Here is a 20,970-nt window from a genome sequence, read left to right on the forward strand (position 1 = left end):
GATAAAAGCATAATGGCCCCAGGAAACAGTAGGAACTAATAAATAAAATGAAATGTTAAAAATAAAATGAAAGGTTAAAAAAAAAGAAAAGTCACTGGCATTTTTTGTTTCTTTGAGAAAAGCACAAAAAGTCACCAATGACTGGGGTGAAATAACAGTCAAAACAGAGAAAATTTAAACATCATGAGAGTATTTTGTACAAGTCTGTGCAAGCAAATTTGAAAATCTAGCTGTAAAGGGCAGCTTTCTAATAGAATATGAGTTTGTCAAAACTCATATACGTGGATTGGAACACTTATTACTAGTAAGCTGGCAATACTCCCCAAATCAACAGATTCAGTGTAATCTCTCTCAAAATCCCAGCTGCCTTTTAAATTTTTTAAGATTTTATTTATTTATTTGTTAGGCAGAGATCACAAGTAGGCAGAGAGGCAGGCAGAGGGGGGGGGAAGTAGGCTCCCCACTGAGCAGAGAGCCCGATGCTGGGCTCCATCCCAGGACCCTGAGATCATGACCCAGGCCGAAGGTAGAGGCTTAACCCGCTGAGCCACTCAGATGCCCCTAAATTTTTTTTTCAGTAATTGGCAAGCTGATCCTAAAATTTGTACGGAATTGCAAGGGACCTGGAATAGCCACAAACGTTCTCAAAAAGGAACAAAGTTGAACTTACACTTGCCAATTTCAGTATTTAAACAAATCTATAGCTGGGGTGCCTAGGGGCCTCAGTGGTTGAGCATCTGCCTTTGGCTCAGGTCATAATCCCAGGGTCCTGGGATCGAGCCCTGCATCGGGCTCACTGTTGAATGGGAAGCCTGCTTCTCCCTCTCCAGCTCCCCCTGCTTGTGTTCCTTCTCTTGCTATCTCTCGCTGTCAAATAAATAAATAAAATCTTTAAAAAAAAAAAAAATCCTGAAAATAAATAAATAAGCAAAGCTAGGGGAATCAAGACTCTGTGATACCGGCATAATGGCATTTTTAAATAAAATCTTTAAAAAAAAAAAAATCCTGAAAATAAATAAATAAGCAAAGCTAGGGGAATCAAGACTCTGTGATACCGGCATAATGGCATGAGGCTACCCATGTCCTTCAGTGCAACAGAGTTGAGAGTTTGGAAATCAACCTTTACATTTAGGGTCAACTGCTCTTCAACAAAGTTGGCAAGTCAATTCAATGGAGAAATAATAGTCTTTTCACCAAATGGTGCTAGGACAGCTGGGTATATCCAAGCAAATAAATGAAGTTGGTCACCTGCCACATACCATATGCGAAAATTATCTCAAAGTAGATAAGAGATTACATGTAGGACCTAAAACTGTAAAACTCTACAAGAACACCCGGGTGTAAGTCTTTGTGACCAAAGAGTAGGCAGTGGTTTCTTAAATATGACACAGGTCATCAAGCACAGGTCATCAAGGGAGAAAAATAGATAGATTGGACTAAATCAAAATTAAAAACTCATTTTTTACTGTAAAGAAAATAAAAAGTCAGAAGGCCAAAGATCGTCAGTTGTTAGGGGAAAACAAATCAAAACCATAAAGAAACACTACTTCAGATCCCCTAGAGTGGCTATAATTTTTTTTAATGTAAAATAAAAAATGTTAGTGAGGATGTGGAGAAATTAGAGCCCTCATATGCTGCTGGTGGGAATGTAAAATGATGCAGCCCATTTCAGAAGCAGTTTTGTAGTTCCTCAAGAAGTTAAACAAAACAGAGTTACTCTGTGACCCAGAAATTTCATTCCTAGGTAGGCATCCAAGAGAAATGAAAAATGATGTTCACACAAAAACTTGCACATGAATGTTCATAGCATCATTATTCCTAATAGCCAAAAAGGAGAAACTCAAGTGTCCATCCGCTGATGAATGAACAAACAGAATGTGGTCTATCTATACACTGGAATGTTCTTCAGCAAAGGAGAGTGAAAGAACTGGCCTGCGCAACAAGGGGAGTGAAGCCGGGAGACATTATGCCAAGTGGAAGACGCCAAACACAGAAGGCCACGGTGGTATGACGCTTCCGGGAAGTTCCACAGTTGGCATCCATGGTGGGGGCAGTAGTTAGTGATCCCAAGGAGGTGAGGGGAGGGCGAATGAGAAGGGACTAACAGGTCGGGGATCCTTTCTGGGGTGACAGAACTGTTCTAGGATTAGGTCGTGGTAGTGGCTGCTTACCATGTGAGTTTCCTAAAAACCACCGAGTTATACACTTAAAAAAAGCTAATTGACAAAAAAAAAAAAAAAAAAAAAGCAAAACAAATGAACAAAATCTGGATCCCTGTGAAGATAGAACATCTAAACGTACTCACTTCGACAGAATCGATAGGGAAGTTTTCAAACAGCTCTCTCACTGAAAGCCTTCCATCCAGATGCTTTCATACGAGAATTCTATCAAACATGAAAAAAACTTTTGTACCAAGTTCTTCTCAAAAATAAGAAATGAAGGCAAACTTCCAAATTCTTTTTCGGAGATAACTATAATACAGATAACAATAACTTAATTTTAAAAATCCTCCAGAACAATCCTACTTTATGAATAGATTATAAGTGATTAGATATTATTCATTATTATGAATGGATTATAAGTGATTAGACTAGATTAGATTAGATATGAATAGATTAGAAGTGAAATGCCAGCAACAAAATGCAGGATCGTATTAAAGCAAAATGGGATTTATTCCAGGAGTAAAAGAGTAGTGCTGTGCTGGGAGGTGTATTAATATATTTAATTATATTCATAGATCTGAGAGGAAATATCATAGGATCATCTCTATAGACATGTAAGAGGCATTCGACCGAATTCGACACACGCTCATAATTTTAAAGACTCAATACATCAGATTCTGCAGAGAAACGGAAGCAATTGGATTTGTCTGTATCATCTGTACCTACATCTGTATCTGCATCTGTATCTATATATTTATATATAGAGTGAGGGGATAAGGCGATTTATTATAGGCATCGGCTCACACAATTATGGAGGCAAAGAAGTCCCATGATTACTGTGTGTAAGCTGGAGAACCAGGAGAGCCATTGATGTAATTCAGTCTGAGTCTGAAAGCCAGAGGATCAGGGGAGCCGACGGTGTAAGTCTGAGTCCAAAAGCCGGAGAAGCAGGAGCACGGATGTCCCAGGGCAGGAGATTGGTATCTCAGTTCAAGCAAAGTCAGTAAATCTGCCCTTCTTCCACCCTTTTTTTCCTGCTCAGGCCTCCATTGGATTAGATGATGACCACCTGCTTGGGTGAGGGCGGTCTTCTTATCTTCTTAGCCTGCCATTCAAATGCTAATCGCGTCTGGAGACAGCCTCACAGACACACCCAGAAATAATATTTTACCAGCTGCGAGGGCATCCCTGAAGCCCAACCAAACTGACATATAAAATTAACCATCACACTCAATAAAGTAGATCTGAATATATGTATATCTTCACGTGAAATATCTCCGCCTAAAATCCAATTTCTTAATGAGGAAGGACAATCAACATTTCTGTTAAAATCAGGAACAAAATCAGAATATCCGCACTTGCCATTATTATTTAGAAATTTTTTAAGTAGATTCCATGCTCAGCATGGGGCCCAACACGAGGTTTGAATTCAGGTTTGAACTCACAGCCCCGAGGGCAAGACCTGAGCTGAGATCAAGAGTGGGACCTTTGAGCCAACCAGGCCCCCCCAAATTTAGTATTAGAGGTTTTAGCTAATACAATTAGACAAGTCATATTTGCCTCCATACAGATGGAGGCATAAATATTGGGCATGACACAGTAGAAGGTAGAAAAGATAGAAGAGAGAATGACAACTTTCCCTATTTGCAGACATGAAATCTCTAGAAAACCCAAGAGACCCGATGGAAAAATTACCTCAGGAAAAAAAAAAAAGTCCAATAAAGTAGTAGGAAATAAAACTAATACACAGAAATCAAGAGCCTTCAACTATATAATGACCAGTCAGGTGATATAAAACAGAGGAAAAGACCCATTTATAAGCTAAAATTTACAGACATAAATATAACAAAAAATTTACAAATGCTAGCTTAGGAATACCTGAAAGATACAAAAATAGAGTTGAACAAATGGAGGGACATACCATGTTTGTGGGAAAGGAAGACTTGAACTCATAAAGATGTCAAGTAATCCTAAATCAACTCACAAATTCAACACAGTCACAGTTAAAATACCAGTAGATCTTTCCTGGAGCCACACAAGTGAATTTCATGTTCATATAAAAATAAATAAGTAAGAATAGCCAGGAAATTGCTGATAAAAAAGAGAAAGGAGGTTAGTTTAGCTTTATTTGATAGTAAAACATTACAGATCCTTTACAATGAAGAGAGTGTGGCATAAAAGACAATGAAATAGAACAGAAAATCCAGAAATATCCCAAGTGCGTATGGAGAGTTCACTTATGAAATGGGAAAGAAGTCAGTTAAGTGTCAGACTCTTGGTTTTGGCTCAGGTTGTGATCTCCACGTCGTGAGATCAAGCCTCACGTTGGGTTCTGGGCTCAGTGCTCACCAGAGTCTGAGAATTTCTTTCCCTGTGCCCCTCCCCCATGTGCTCTCTCAAATAAATAAATCTTTTAAAATACATATATAGGTGAATTTCTTTATGAACTTGGAATGGGGAAAATGACTCACAACGAAATCCTAAAGTTAAAAGATTGACCCACTCAGCCACATCACAAAAATTTCAAGTAAAAGTACCTTCAAAGAAAAATGAAGAGATGAGTGACAATCTGAGAAAACATTATATTGCAAAACGGCTAATATCTCTGAGGTGCAAAAGTGGTAAGTCTTTAAAAATATCTGATTAACCAGAACTCTCCATTCTTTGACCACAGAGAAAAAAAAGCATAAATTATTATTTTAAAATTTTAAAATTTATTATTTTAAAATTGTATTTGAAAAATTTAAAATAAATGTTATTTTAAAACTTAATCTCAGTGTTTCTAAAAACATTTTATTTTGAAATTAATTTTAGAGTTCCAGAAACACAAAAAATAGTGCTGGGCATTCCTGTGTATCCCTTTGCCCACCTTCTCCTGATGGTCATGCCCTAACTAGATGTCGCACAATTACGGAAGCGAAGATCTGGGACTCTCACCGGCTTTCCCACTCCTTTCCATTCTCTCTCCAGGAGCCAACACAGAATCCTGGTTGCATTTAATTGTCGGGGTCAGTCCTCCAACCTGTGGCAGTTCCCCCGTGTTTCCCTTTTGTCACCTGGATACATTTAAATCAAAAGTCCTGCTCAGTGATTTTGTAGAACGCCCTTCAGTTTGGGCTTATCCAAGTGTTCCCATGTACAGATCGAAGTAATGCATTTTGGGCAGGAATGCCGGAGGAATGATTTTGTATTCTTCTCAGAGGAGCAGGTCAGGGGCACTTGATGTGGTTAGGTTTCATGACTGGTGATGTCAACCTTGGTCACTTGCTTAAATTTCCCGAAAATATAGTGGGTTCCCCACTATAAGGTTATTATTTTTCCCTTTGTAACTAGTAAACATCTTGGGGCAGATACTACAAGACTATGCAGAATTTCCGTTCTCCTTAAACTTTGCCCACTGGTTTTAGCATTCATTGATTGATCTTATTCGTAACAAGGATTACTGTCGTGTTTGACAAATGGTGTTTCGGTGTTATTTTTTAAAAAGAAGACTCCAGGACAGTGAGCTTTTTGTTGGTTTTGTTTGGACAGTGAGCAGCCATCTGGCAGTGCAGAACTTGGAATGACTTAGACCTTTCACAACAATGGAAAAATGTTTTTGTTAATGAATCTTGTAAACATTTATTAAGCCCTTATTATAATCAAAAGGTCCACGAGAAGTATTCAAAAGCCATGTTTGTTCTGTTCCACATCCGGGCCTTTTTCTCTGCCACTATTTTTCACCTCAAATCCCATTAACCACCATGATTTGTCCTAAGAAGATGTTACTGCCAAGAGTCCTGAGCGACAGACTCCCAGGAGTCAGACAGTAGGACCAACTTCCAGCTTTGCTCCTTAGGCTAGTTATGCTGCTGGAGGGTGAGTCAAATGCCTTCTCCAAGTTCTAGTTTCCTTATATTTAAAATGGGGACTATAACACGGATTGATGTGAGAATTAAATGAAAGTTCTTTTTAATTGAAAGGCACTTCTCAATCTCTAAAGTGTTCTACAAAGTCACGTATTATTCAACAGATGTATAGTGAGTCCCTATCAAGTGTGAGTCTGTTTTAAGTGTCAGAATGTAGCAGTGAAGGGCCTCTGTCCACATGGAGCTTACGTTTTATTTTATTATTTTATTTTATTTTTTAAGAAAGAGAACGGGGAGGGGGAAGGGAGAGAGAGAGAGAATCTTTTTTTTTTTTTTTTAAAGATTTTATTTATTTATTTGTCAGAGAGAGAGGAGAGAGCACGAGCACAGGCAGACAGAGAGGCAGGCAGAGGCAGAGGGAGAAGCAGACTTCCCGCCGAGCAAGGAGCCTGATGTGGGACTCGATCCCAGGACTCTGGGATCATGACCTGAGCCGAAGGCAGCCGCTTAACCAACTGAGCCACCCAGGCGTCCCGAGAGAGAGAATCTTAAGCAGACTCCCCGCTGAGCATGGAGCCTGGCCTGGGGCTCGACCCCACTACCCTGAGCTCATCACCTGAACCAAAATCAAGAGTTGGCCCCTTCACTGACAGAGCCCCCTGGGGCTTACCTTTGAGGGAAGAAACAGACAATATCCCAGCAGACAGATTTCAGATAGTAACAAGTGCTCTCAAGTAAATAAAACAGGGCAGTGTCGCACATTGCTGAGGAAGGTAGAAGATGACATGTTAGCAAATGAGGGCGTTGTGATGTGGGATGAAACTGTGTAGACCTCTGGTCAGGGCAAGCTTCTCTGGAGGCCATTTTTGAGTTAAGATCTTCAAGATTTGAAGGAGCCAGCCCGTGAAGAAATGGGGAGCAAATGTAAAGGTCCTTTGAAGGGCCAGGGGTTAGTGTTGGGAGATCAGCTCAGGAGGGTGGGGCGCCAGGTGGGCGGCTGGGGGCCCCGGTATGAGCCCAAGTCAGGGTGGCCGGCAGGTCCGGCTCAGGCAGAGCCTCCCAGACATCAGTGCCGTGGGGAGCCACCGGAATGTTCTAGGCAGGGGAGTGCCGTACCATAATTTTCATTTTTTAAAAGATTGTTCTGGCTGCTAAGAGAGGGGACGCAGGTGGCTGGTGGGAGCCGAAGCCGTGACTACATAAGGGTGACTTCCGTCCGGGTGAGAAGTGGTGGCCACGAAAGGTGGTGGTGGACACGGGGAGAAGGCGGCCGTCTGCAAGCCCAGGGGAGAGGCCTCAGAAGAAAGCCGCCCTGCCGCCATCTCCATCCTGGACTTCGGCCTCCAGAGCTGTGAGCAAATAAGTCCCTGTGCCTCAGCCCCCAAAGGCTGTGGCCATTCGTTGTGGCTGCCCCAGTGGACTCACGCGGTTATAGTAACGATGATGGTGGCCGTCATTTCTTCATGGTATTTCCCACTGCCTGAGGCTCACACATAGACCTGTGTATGTGCACGCTTTCTCCCGCACTTGGTTGCCTAGGGCAAAAGTAAAGATGCCCCTGAATTACTTATTTATTATCTGTGTAATGTCTGGTATCTTATAGAGACTTTTCCCTGAGATACACCGAAGTCTGATCTTCACTTGGGGGCTGCACACTCTAGCACATAGGAGGCAGGAGAAATAATAATAATAACAAGTTAGAATAACAATAATAATAGAATAATAATAATAATAATAACAAGTTAGAACCCAGAGCTTTTTGGAAAGCATCTTTCAGCAGTGGAAAAATGATCCGCACTTGGTTAGAGAGACCTTCAGAAAAATAAGCACCCCCCCTTTTTTTTGAGTAGAGCCTTTGTCTGAATAAGGAGGTTTAGCCATTATTTCGGTTTCTTCATGGCTTTGCAAAAGAAGGCCAGTCTCCGACAACGCCCTCTGCCAGGTCAAGGTCCTCCTTTTGTTGTCTGCTGCCCGGCAAATGGTACCTGGCCTGTGGTAGGGTTTGGCAAATATTTATGAAATAAATGAAAAACATTTTCAAATCCTGCTTTTGTTCCTTCTTAGACATTTTTGAATTGCTTTCAACATTCTCTTATACTTAGCTGAATATCAGTTGTCCCGTAGAGGAGGTAAAGAACTTTGCCTTCTCTTCTCTTTCTCAGAATTGCGTCCCTTGTCCTGAGTCACGTCTTCACGGGGCACGGTTTTGACCTTAGACTGCCCTTAAACGGAGAACTCTCCGCCTAGCTCTGTGGCACGGGCGCCACCTCGTGTCAGAACCGTGATACTGCACCCTCGGATTCGAGGAAGATGTCTCTCCTGGGCGACTTTATTGTGACTCTTGTGTTCTGAACCGATTTTGTCCCCGTGTTTATCACGTTATCGATAGTGCAAGCGCGAAGCCGATTGTTAGTATCGAACCATAAAGACTTCTGGCGTTGGTTCGCAAACACTCGCTCCGGCAAAGGGGACGGCTCTGCAGATGCTACAGACTTTATGTGAAATGGTGTAATTGAGGCGTCAGCAATTAAAAAAAGGAAAATCCCATGAACTTGATTTAGCAGAAGAAAATTTTTCCCGAGGAGAAGTGTGTGTGTGTGTGTGTGTGTGTTGTTGTTGTTGCTGTTTTTACAAGGAATGTATTTCATTTCCATTCTGTGAACGCGGAGTGGGCTGTCCCGAGGGGAGCCTGTCCAGGGACCTGGGGGCCAGGAGCTGTCTCAGCGCAGGGGAATCCGCTCTGCAGCCAAACCACAGCTCACCAGAGCCGATGGTTACGTTTTCAGGAATTCTGCAAGCCCGGTGGCTGATTTCTGTAAAACGTAAATTGCACGAACTTAGGAGGAAATCGTATTAAAAACCCAAGGCGCTCCCTGGGGCAGCACTCACAGTGACACGGACCCGCGCGCCGATTAGCTTGACCCCTTCCTGCGCGAGGACGACGTGCAAGACTCACGCAGTGACCGACACGTTTTCAGGCTGTTCTGTATAAAATGCAACACGAATGTGTTTATGAACAATGAAAAGGTACTAAATACTCAAAGGTGACCGCTTCTAACTGCAGGTCAATGTATTTGACTTTATGCTTGCCAGGCAGTGAGTACGCGTGTGCTGGGGCCGGGCAGGGGCGTGCCGGGGACCCCTGGGGGTCTCTCTTCCCAATCCCTCCCCCAGCAGCTGAGCTTGCGCAGCTTCAAGTTGGCCCCCGGGTGGGGGACGGTGTAGACTCGGTGGAAACGCAAATGCTGCTCGTCGGGGCTTCTCCCTTCTGGGGAGCGGGTTGGAACCAGCCCACCCACCACTGTACGCAAATGAGTTTGTTTCTGGCTTTTCCCTGAACTTTCTTCCAAAAACGCTTTGGAAGGAAGTATTAAAATCCAAAAACTCTTTTAGTTTTATTTCACTACATTGATCTCAGGAAGTTCCTAACTGGTTGCTTTAAAAGGCGACTTTAATAATTGTAAATACTTTAATGATTTTAAAATGTTACAATCGTCATAAAAGTTAGTTTACTATTTTTTTTAGATTTTATTTTATTTATTTATTTTTAAGATTTTGTTTATTTACTTGATAGAGAGAAGAATCACAAGTAGGCAGAGAGGCAGGCAGAGGTGGGGGGGTGGGGAAGCAGGCTCCCCACTGAGCAGAAAGCCAGATTCATGGCTGGATCCCAGGACCCTGAGATCATCCCCTGAGCCGAAATCCAGTCAGATGCTTCATTGGCTGAGACACCCAGGCATCCCTTAAAAGTTACTTTAAAATAATTTTCAATCATTTCACTTGATTCAAAATCCCATTTAGTAGACATGAAATAGCTCAATCAGTCCTAATGTGGGTAATTGTGTTGCTTTATTTCATAATTTTGTTTTAATGTCCCAGTGGTCTACTCTCTTTGTTATTTCTTATTTCTGAGCTTCTTTAATTTTCATCATGAAGTCTTGGGATTTCTATTCCTTGTCTCTGAAATCTACAGTTTCCCCTCCTGCTTCCCTTTCCTTTTTCTCCTTTGTAGACCCCTGTCCCTTTCTCAGGAACTCTACCCCTCACCGTTTTCTGGCCTTTGGTCTTCCTTGCCCTCTCCCCCTCTCTGTTTTTCTTAGCTCAGCTTTAGAAGCCTCACTACTCCTGAGGCTGGCGGGTTAGCTGTGTGGTTTCTTCCTTTCTGGCCAGGACCTCAGCCCCATCCTGGCACCATCTGGGGTGCTGGAGGCCCACGTGACCCCTCCACCTGCAGTCCTGGTTTCTTGGCACCAGAATCCTAGCCAGAGCAGCTCCTGGGATCGTTGGCTGACCGTGCCTCTGGTCTTGTATTTTGAAATGTGTAAGAACGAGAGGAGCTCAGAGGCGGCTTTGCTTCTATAATTTCCCTCCCCTCCCTCCTCTTGTCCTGCCCCCGCCCGGAGTGGTTCACTGTGCTGCCCTCCTTACTGTGGGGCCAGGGACGAACCGGGCTCCAACTTCTCAAGATACTTTTACCTGTTCTGAAGCCAAAATGATAGACAGTATCTGCCTAATGGTTTTAAATAGTTTATATGAGGCAGGATTTCTGTTATTACTTCTTATCACTTTTCATTCTCAATATGCTTATCTTGTTTTTTAAAGATTTTATTTATTTATTTGACAGAGAGAGATCACAAGTAGGCAGAGAGGCAGGCAGAGAGAGAGAGAGGGAAGCAGGCTCCCTGCTGAGCAGAGAGTCCGATGTGGGGCTTGATCCCAGGACCCTGAGATCATGACCTGAGCCGAAGGCAGAGGCTTTTACCCACTGAGCCACCCAGGCGCCCCTTGTTTGTTTTAAAGTACATTTAGTTTTTAGTAATCTCTACACGGAGGGTGGGGCTCGAACTCATTACCCCAAGATCACAAGTCGTGCCCTCTTCCAACGAAGCCAGCCAGGTGCCCGCTCTTGTCTGTTTTCTTTTGTTTTAAATGAAAACTTTTTATTTAAAAAATTTTACACTTACAGACAAGAGATGCACCGATTATGAACATTTTGCCACATTTGCTTTTGCTTGTGTTCTCTCTTTCGAATACACACACACATATTCACACTATTTACACATTGTATTATTATTTCCATTTTGCTGGGTTATTTGAAAGTAAGCTGAGGACATTATGACCTTTCCCCCCAGTACTCCAGTGTATGTCTTCTAAGAACTAGAACCTTCACTGACATAAGCCACAGGTGTGTGTGTGTGCGTGTTTGAATATAATAGAATCAGAGCAGCTGGGGAGAGAACTTATAGAGGTCATTTGGCTCCTTCCCCTGCCTCTTGCAGATAAATCCCTACAGTAAATGACTGTTTTCCAGGAGTAATAAACCCAGATTTCCATAGGGACCAGGCCTGTGACACTTCTGGTGGCCCACCTAGAGAATGAGACCAACACTTGGGCTGAACATAACCCGATCTGCCGGCCAAGTCTGTCCCTCGGGTCATCAGTTTTGAGCCCTGGATCTGTCCTCACGGCTCCCACGGGGTGGAGCTTCTGGTGTTCTTGGGCAGCACCTTGTTACACTCAAGTTCACCTGGAAGTCTCCGGAAATCCTCAGCCAGGTTTCTTCGAGGCGGAGCTGCACAGGGGTGAGGGTGGGGTCCCACAGCCACGACTTCCTAGGATCCTGGGGAAGTTGCCTAACCCGGTGCTCTTGTTTTCCTCCTCGGTAGAATCAAAGCAGGCGCCTTCCTCCCCGGGCTGTCGTCAGGTGTAAGCAGGTAAGGACATTTGAAGCGCCGAGGGCAGAGCCAAACCCTTGCACGGCTACGTGCGGCCCGCGCCCCCCTGCAGCCTGCCGGTGGGCGTGCGGTGGGAGTGAGCTGCGGGGTGACTCCCGGAGGAGCTGTGGGTTCCCAGCCAGGTCAGTTAGTCTGCTGTCTCTCTGTCTCGCTGTCCTGCGTCCGGGTCCGACCCGCGGCCCGGCCTCCTGCTCCTGGGGGAGCCGCTGCTGGAATGCTGTGTGGCCCCGGGTGAGTTGCTGAATGTCCCGGGCTGTCTCCTTGTGTGTGGGACAGAGAGAACGCGGTGCCCGCCCCCCCACAAGGGGCTGCTGCAAGGAGTAAAGAGGTCCGTGGGGACGGAGTTTGAGCACAGAGTGCTGGCCAGGAGCGGGGGTTGGGGGTGCCCCTCCAGAGCTGCCACCTTCCCCGGCTGTGCTCTCTGTGCCTGCTCCTTAAGTCTAGGTCCCCAATCCAACCCCCCCCCCCACCGGCACCCTGCAGGCACAACTGCAAAAGCAGCGGGAGCTGCAGGCTCCCCTCTGAGCAAGGAGTCCTATGCGGGACTCGATCCTAGGACTCTGGGATCGTGACCTGAGCCGAGGGCATTTTCTTAACTGACTGAGCCACCCAGGCTCCCCTCTGGGAACAGTTTTAACAGTGATGTCATGTTGCAACCGGGGGTCCTGGTTGGGGGGCCGTGGCAGGCAGAGAGGATGGAGAGGCTCCCAGAGGCAGGACAGACTGACTGACTGGCAGAGAGCTGGGCATGGCCGGTCTGCGGCGGCTGGGCCTGGAGCTGGGCCTGGAGCGGACGGGTGGGCAGTGAGCTGACTGCTGCAAGAGGAGGTCAGAGCAAGGGCTGGGGCGTGACCGAAGCGGGGAGCGTGCTCGGGGTGTGGTGAGGCACCTATTAGAAATGTCCCAACATGAGGAAGGAAGATAGCTGAACATTTTAGGGCAAAAGAGGAAGCAACTGGTAGAGGACAGGATGAAGATGCTGAGCCGGAGGCACGTGTGTCCAGAACAAGAACCAAGACTGAGGGGCTTACAAGTACACTTAGCAAGGTGAGCGCTCAGTGGGGTCTATAACCCGTGGGAAGAAAGAGCCAAGACTGCAGCTCCGAGACACCAAGAGGGGTCCGCTTGGTTAAGGAAGGGAGATTTTTGTTTCTTAGAGGCTGAGAGGGACAGGAAGGGAGGGATGTCCGGACTTCTAGAATGTACATGGGCTGGGTCTGTCACGGCAGTGCCCCCCACCAAGGGTGTGCGTCCCTCCCCAATTCGTAGAGGAAGCCCGGACCCCACGCTGTTTGGAGGTGGGCCTCTGGGAAGTGATGAGGTTTAGGTGAGATCTCGAGAGTGGCACCCCACGATGGATTAGGGCCCTTCAAAAAAGAAGACAGAGACCCAGAGTGGGCTCACTGTCTGCCGTGTGAGGACACAGAGAACAGGGGCCGTCGCAAGCCGGGGTTCTCAGCAGACACGGACCCTGACGACGTCTTGGCCTTGGACGCGGCAGCCTCTGCAACTGTGCGCAACGGTGCAAGGCTTTCCTCCGCCCGGGCTCTGGCGTGGAGCTCTGCTGCCCGCGCTACCCCGGCAGGTGGGTGGGGGGTGGTCAGCGGTGGTGCCCAAACCATCGGCGTCTGTTCGGGGACGTAGCGGTGGGTCTGAGGGCTCTTCCGCTGAGATGATGCGCATATGTGGCTTAGAGCTCGAGGCAAGAGATGGCAGATGGATAGAGTGAGCAGAGTGGAAAGTTAAGGGGCCCCGAATCTAGGATGGGGCAAATGGCCATTTTGAAGGGTTGACTGAGAATACGGAGCAGCCGGGAAATGACCGCTAGACGCAGCTCGCGGGCCGGGTTGTAGGGGTGCAGGCGGGTTCTTGAGTTGCTGTGTCGCTCTTTAGGTCACTGTGGACTCGTCCGCCGTAGAAGCTTTGCCTTTTCCTCTTAAGTCAATCAGGCCTTCGTGTTTTCGGGGTAGAGAAAGCAGCAGCTTGGTTCTAGCTGGATTCACTCAGAAAAGGCTAAGAGGGGGACGCCTGGGTGGCTCAGTTGGTTAAGCAGCTGCCTTCGGCTCAGGTCATGATCCCAGCGTCCTGGGATCGAGTCCCACATCGGGCTCCTAGCTTGGCGGGGAGCTTGCTTCTCCCTCTGCCTCTGTCTGCCTGTGCTCACTCTCTCCCCCTCTCTCTCTCTCTGATAAATAAATAAAAAATCTTAAAAAAAAAAAAAGAAAAGAAAAGGCTAAGAGGGCGAGTGGTCCTTCAAAGGGGAACGGAAGGGGAGAGCGAGAGCTTTCTAGGCAGAAGGAAGGACCTGCCACCCTCTGACTCAGAGCAGCCTGCTGCTGCTGCTGGTGGGACCTGGGTCGGGGGTGGGGGCGGCTGTGCGCACGCTGAGCACCGAGCACCAGCACCCGCATGCTGAGCACCGAGCACCAGCACCCGCACACTGAGCACCAGCACCAGCACCCCCGCCCCCAGGGAGCCAGGCCCACCCACAGCCACATGCGCTCCCCTCTCTCTGGTCCTACAGAAACTTCCTTGACCCCGTGTCCCCTCCAGTCATCCCTTCCTCCCCTTCCCGTCACACATCCACACCCCCCCCACCCGGACCCAGGGCAATCTGGTTTCTGCACTGCCTTCAACAGCCGCTTCCCTCATCAAAAAAATCACCGCTGGTTCCTTTCCTAAACCCAAAGGGTGCTTCTCAGAACTTGCTCGAAGTCTCAGCAGCACGTGACACGAGATGGCGCCCACTTTTCCCCATGTCTTTCCTCACTCCCTGGACACGGCCCTCGGCGGATCCGTGGAGTTCTCGCCTAGCACTCTGGCTCCTCTCCTCTGTGTCTAAGGCCGGCCCTCTTCCTTGGACCCCTGGGTCAGGGCCCGGCTCTGGAAGCTTCTTCATTGGACCCTTGGCTGGTCTCTTCCCGCCAGCACATTCTTCTCAGGGAAGCCCTTGTGCTGCTGTGGCTTTGTTCCCAGAGCTGTCCCTGGCCAGACCTTCTTCCCGATCACAGTGTCGCAGGTGTCCTGTCCCAGGGGAGGTCGGGCCTACCCCCAGCTGGCGCCGTAGCCCTTCCCATGACCTGGGCTCAGTTCACTCTGGTTTGCAGTTTCTCAGACAGACTCCGGGGGCATCGATGACCTTGCTGACCCAGCGCAGAGTAATTCTTTTCTTGCACGCTGACTCGTGATGCCAGCGATTCCTCGCCATTTCCAGTAAGAGGGGGTACTAGTAATGTTCTAGTACTGTTAAAATGTTGTAGTAACCATATTTAAAAAAAAGATAAAAGAGAAACAGGGAAAATTAATTTTAACACTATGTTTTATGCAACCCTGTTGTCTAAAATAGAGTCATTTCAACGTGTCAGTTGAAAAATGATCAGTGAGATATTTGACATTTTTTTTTTTTGTATTCAGTTTTTTGAAATCTGTGTGTATTTTACACTTACAGTCTGTTTTCACTTGGACTGATCACATGCCCGGGGCTTGCTGGTCAGATGGAGGTGGGGACCACTGTCCCACACACGTGCCTGCAAGAGCTTCCGGTCCCCGTCATGCAGGGTGACGGCCTTTCCCTCTGATTCTGGACTTCCTGTGCTTCTCTGATGCACATAGACCTAGAAGGTTACAGAGGGTCTAGATCTGTGAATACTGACCAAGTCATGCTTTCGTCTGTGCCTCATTAACCCGTGGTTCTAACGTACACTGTAGGAGTCTGATGTTCAATGATCTGTTTACTACAGTGCTGTTTGCCAGATTCATGGGACATCTTTGGGGACTTCTTGGAAGTAGCGTCTTACAGGATGCTTCAGCGTCTCGTCCACCTTCACGTTCACGTCCTGCCTTCATGAGGGACGTGGGCGTGAAAAGCAGTGCACGGTGTTAGGATTGCGGTGGTCCGGCAGGCAGGGAACAGGAAGCCATGACATGTTCACCGGGCCCTCATTTATGATGAAGGGAGACCAATAAATGAAAATTAATCCCATCCTCCGCAGTTACTGACTTTCGGTTTTCCTATTGATACTCATCCTTAAGCCTCTGTAAATGAAGAACCCGGACGTTCTTCTTTAAAAGGTTTTCTCAGTAAAATAGTGAGTGAATATAACACCATCGATGCTATCCAGAATGGTAAAGAAATGGATTCAGTGAATATTTGTGAAATTAAGTACACGTCCCGGTACTGCAACTTTAATTTTAGTAATTTTAAGTGGAAATATTTGATAATCTATTGCAGACCCGGTCTTAGCATCTAGAGAATACCGAATGTAATTCATACTCTTCTTAGGCTATTTGCTGAATTAAATTACATTATTACAGGGGGCAGGGGAGTAACTAATATTTATGGGGGGGCTACTCAAGAGCCATGTTTTATATTATGGTAGTTCGTATTATTTTACTCTGAGGCTATGCCCAGCCCCCTTCTAAGTATTTGAAGGAAGATGCTGTGTTTTCCCCACCAGGTCCGCCTATGTAGTCAGAGATTAGCCTGCCTGGCCTCGAGCTGGGATCTGACTCTAGCAATCGGACACTAGAGGCCACGTTCTAAGTACTCTGCCACGAATGTGCACTTCAGCACAGACCTCTGTCCCCATTTTACAGATGCAGAAACTGAGGTGCAAAATAGTTAACTAACTTAAAACTCGCCTAGTAAGTGGCTGGCATTTCTTTTTCCTACCCCGCCCCCCTTTCTGTTTTCTAGAACTTCCTGGGTTTTGGCTCAGGCAGGGCTTGCATTTGCTAATCAATGCAAACACTTATTTCTTCTCCCTTTGGTTTGCTTGGCTGCTTTTACCTTTCCCTGGAAAGTATCTCCTGTCCTCACAAGGCTTGCGTATTGAGTGCACTGTTTGCTGGACGACCTCCGTCCTGAAGTTTCGAGGGACACCGGGCATGCTTTTCCAAGTTTGTATTCTGAAACTTCTGACCATTTTTCCTTGCAGAGAGATCGGAACAATCATCAGGTCACTAGGCTGCTGCCCGAGTGAAGGAGAGCTCCATGACCTGATTGCAGAGGTGAGTGGGGGGGGGCTGGAGGGGGTGGCGGCAAGGCTGCTTGTGGGGGGGGGCTCTCTGCTCCCCCTTGCTCCTTGTAGCTAAAAACCCTTACCTGCAACTGGGCAGGTCCTAAACTAATGCCTGTGCTTGGCGAAGACATTGGGGCTGCTTTGCGGATTGGCCTGGCAAACGTTCTGAAACAATATCAGATCTGCAAGAAATGGCTTTGACCCAGTAATGGAACGGCTCAAGTAAGGAGCCTGCCTTAGACATTATCTACAGTCTTTAAAATGAATTATGAAGACGGATACCTGGGGGGCTCAGTCCAGTTAAGCATCAGACTCTTGGTTTTGGCTCAGGTCATCATCGCAGGGTCATGGGATCGAGCCCCGCATTGGGCTCTGGACTCTGCAGGGAATCTTCTTGTCCCCCTCCCTCTGGCCCTCCCCCTTCTCATCCTCTCTTTCTCTCTCTCTCTCAAATAAATAAATAAATAAAATCTTAAAAAAAATAAAATTAGTTGGAGAAAGGCCAACAGATTCAGGGGACTAACTCTCTGCCGAGAGAACACTGACAGGTGAAAAAGGAATGGATTGAAGAAAGTCATCTCAGAGCGGGGAGAGAGGGAAGTAGAAACTGGAGAAAATTTATGTTTATTGGGGGGGAATAAAACTAACTTTCAGAACAAGTAGTACACATATAATAATAATAAGATAAGATAATAAGATAGTAAAATAATATGAACGAACCTGACATTGACTGACCCGTCCAAGAATTGTAAAAATGGTTATTTGTAAGAGTGTAGATGAGTGTCTGGAGAGAATGATCCCATGAAGCAGTGAGATCGGAGAGCTTCATGCCCTGTTTGGTTTTCCAGAAAAGTGTCTGGTCTCATGTCATGCAGCTTTCGGTTCGACAAAGCAGAAGCCCGAAGGGAACAAAGCTACCTGGGCCCCCAGCAGGAGACGAATCTGTTCAGAACTGCTGATCTAAGCGTGTGGGTTTAGATGGAGGCCAGGCTTCAAGCAGGAGGAGACAGGAGGCAGGCAAGGAAGTGGGATTTGGTAGATCTTTGTGCCTAATTGGCATCGACTCGAGATGAGTCACCTAACCTCTGTGTCAGTTTTTCCACGATGATCCTCCGTCAAAGAGAAATGAAATAATGTATTAGAAGACGTGTTTTGAATCCTAAAGCACTGCATAGAGTTAAGGAATGTAAGACGGAAAGATGACTCTGTTGCCTGTGTATTAGCATCTTTGTAACTAAAAGGCAGGACCGATTTTTCATTAGCATTTAAAAATATTCAGTAAAGCACAGAATATTTACATTGCTTTTCCATTTTGGGGTCCAATAAAGCTATTTTTACTCAGAGGAGAAAAACCTTATTGTTTTCCTGAGTTGGTCCTTGTTTTAAAAAAAAGGTATTGGGGCACGTGGGTGGCTCAGTGGGTTAAGCAGCTGCCTTCGGCTCAGGTCATGATCCCAGAGTCCTGGGATCGAGCCCCACATCAGGCTCCCTGCTCAGCAGGGAGCCTGCTTCTCCCTCTTCCTCTGCCTGCTGCTCTGCTTACTTGTGGTCTCTCTCTATCTCTCTAATAAGTAAATAAAATCTTTTTAAAAAAAAAAAAAAGGTGTTGATCACTGCTCGACAGTGTTTATCTACAAAGCTAGAATTTGTGCTAGGGAAAGAGGAAAGTTGGCCCTGTGGAGCAGATAGAACCAAGAAGGTGAATTTACAGTGAAATCGTAATTATTGCATATAATTCAGTAGGGTAAGTGGAGCAGCAAGGAAAAATGCCTCTGGAAGGATAGAAAAGTAGAACCTGTAGAGCCTAATTCCTTCTGTCTGTTTTAATCAGCCATCCGCAACCTCTGGGCCAAACCCCGCCCACCACATGTTTTTATAAAGTTTTATCGGAACACAGCCAAACCCATTTATTTACATCTTGTCTCTGGCTGTGTTCTCACTACAAGAGTGGAGTTGAGTCCTTGTGATAGACAGAAACTCTATGGTTTCCGTATAGTTACTGTCTGGTCCTTGGCAGAAGAAGTTTGCCAACTCTCGATCTGAAAGTTTTTCTGGCAAAGTAGAACAAACAGCGCATCTCGGGTCAGGCGGTCTGTATCTGAGTCCCAAAGCCACCACTTCACAGCTGTGCGGGCTTGGCCGAGCAGCTGAACCTTTCAAAGCCTGGTTTCCGCAGCCACAGGAGGAATGCAACAACAGCAAATTGTGTCTTTATGAGGATTAAATGTAGTAACTGTGAGGATTCACGTGTTACTTGGTGGGCACCCGAGGCATATTTGATTTTGCTTGCTCTGTAGGTGGCTGTCTACCAAGTGACGCCACGGGTTTGGGCAGTTGATCATAGTAGGTGCTCGGGTCCCAACGTTTTACTTTGTCTTTGGCCCTTCCTTAGGTATATTGACGCAACCTTGGAAAATTACACACATTTAGAGCAGTTGGATCAGTAGAGATCACTGCACTGTCGAATCCCTATACACATTTGGCTTTACGCACATAAATTGTCCTTGTGTATAATTTATTCAAATTAGAGCGATATGCCTAAGAACTTTTGGGCATGACTCTCTTTTTTGTGGTTTCCCAAATGACTGAGGGGAACAAAGCACATAGATATTTATAGGTATTGAATACATCTAGAAAATCAAAGCTTGAGGGGCGAATGTCCTATTGCTGAGTGCTCTGCGGTAGTTTCAGAAATGAAACGATTTCTGCTTTTTTTGCTTTAAAATGCAATAACGTGACAATGCTCTAAAATTCAGTAAAACATCAAAACCTCTGAGCAGGTGTCTAGTCACCATTTGCTTGAGTTTTAGTCCAAGTACATACTAACCCTCAGCCCCTCACTTGGGAAGAGCGGTATGAAATCTGACGTTGCTCTTGAAATAGATCATTTAAAATCACTCAGCATTGATCCCACCACTTCATATACTACAATTACCAACTTGCCCCAGATAATCTTGGCACATTTGGAATATCACGAAACTCGACAGCTGTGACAGGGATTAATACCCACATTTTATTGACAGTCAGGTTACCAAACAATTCTTCCTTTACTAAGAAGGACTGTCCTTCCAGGATCTTCTGTGTGGGAGCCGGGAGCACAGGACAGTGTCTCAGTACCAGTGGGAAGGGCGTGGAGAGGTCAACAGCCTTTGAAGTTCAAACCTAAGTGGAATTGTGGAGATTTTAAAGTATTTGGAAAGGAGAACTATAAGAACTTTGGAAAATAAGATGTATGTGGGTGAGATTTTGACATTTATACAGTGATTTTTTTTTTAAGTTCAATTCATCAGAAAGGTATAAAGATTTTAAATGTCTGTGTACCTAATAACAGAGTTTCAATGGACATGAAGCAAAAATGGGCAGATGAAAAGGAGAAACAGACAACTCCTTTATCATAGAAGAACTTCTAACAACCTTCTCTAAATAACTGATAGAACAACTACATAAAATGTCAGCAAAGACGTAGAAGATCAACCGTCAGTCACTGTGGCCTATTTATCGGACGTACACCCACAGATGCAAAATACGTGTTCTAAGTATACATGGAATGTTCAATACGATGGATTAAGTGTTGGACCATAAAACAAGTCTCAGTAAATTTTTAAAAATTAAAATCATATAGGACATGTTCTCTGATTTTAAAGAATTAAGGGGCACCTGGGTGATTCAGTCAGTTAAGCGTCTACTCTTGATCCCAGCTCAGGTCATGATCTCAGGGTCATGAGACTGAGCCCCATGTCGCGCTCTGTGCTCAGTGTGGAGCCTGCCTAAGACTCTCTCTATCCCTCTCCCTCTGTCTCTCCCCCACTGTTCCTGCTCTCTTTTTCTCTCTAAAAAAAGTAAATTAAAAAAATTGTAAAAATTAAAGAAGGGATCAAGTCAGCAATCAATTTAGAATAAGATAATTAGGAAATCCTCACATATTTGAAATTAAGCAACCTACTTTTTAAAAAAAATTTGTTTGACAGAGATCACAAGTAGGCAGAGAGGCAGGCAGAGAGAGAGGAAGGGAAGCAGGCTCCCCACTGAGCAGGGAGCCTGATGTGGGGCTCAATCGCAGGACCCTGGGATTGTGACCTGAGCTGAAGGTAGAGGCTTTTTAACCCACTGAGCCACCCAGGCTAAGCCACCTAAGCAGACTACTTCTAAATAATTTACAAATCAAAGAAGAAATCACAGGGGGAATTATTTTTCCCTGAATGTT

The 20,970-nt window shown here is 45.8% G+C and overlaps 1 protein-coding gene across 5 annotated transcripts in view; it reads left to right on the forward strand.

Annotated features, from left to right (window-relative positions):
- Positions 1 to 20,970, forward strand: part of EFCAB2 (EF-hand calcium binding domain 2) — a 105,871-nt gene that overhangs the window by 67,426 nt on the left and 17,475 nt on the right. For 3 of the 5 annotated variants that reach the window (XM_044267068.1, XM_044267066.1, XM_044267069.1), the window contains 2 exons: positions 11,677 to 11,724; positions 16,683 to 16,755. In XM_044267068.1, coding sequence (XP_044123003.1) covers positions 11,677 to 11,724; positions 16,683 to 16,755 — 121 coding nt within the window. Of the gene's footprint in view, positions 1 to 8,918; positions 9,038 to 11,676; positions 11,725 to 16,682; positions 16,756 to 20,970 lie in introns of those variants that run through there. The other 2 variants (XM_044267070.1, XM_044267067.1) reach the window with 2 other exon arrangements.

The sequence above is a fragment of the Neovison vison genome, chromosome 10, assembly GCF_020171115.1.
Source record: "Neovison vison isolate M4711 chromosome 10, ASM_NN_V1, whole genome shotgun sequence".
In the NCBI taxonomy this organism is placed as follows: domain Eukaryota; kingdom Metazoa; phylum Chordata; class Mammalia; order Carnivora; family Mustelidae; genus Neogale; species Neogale vison.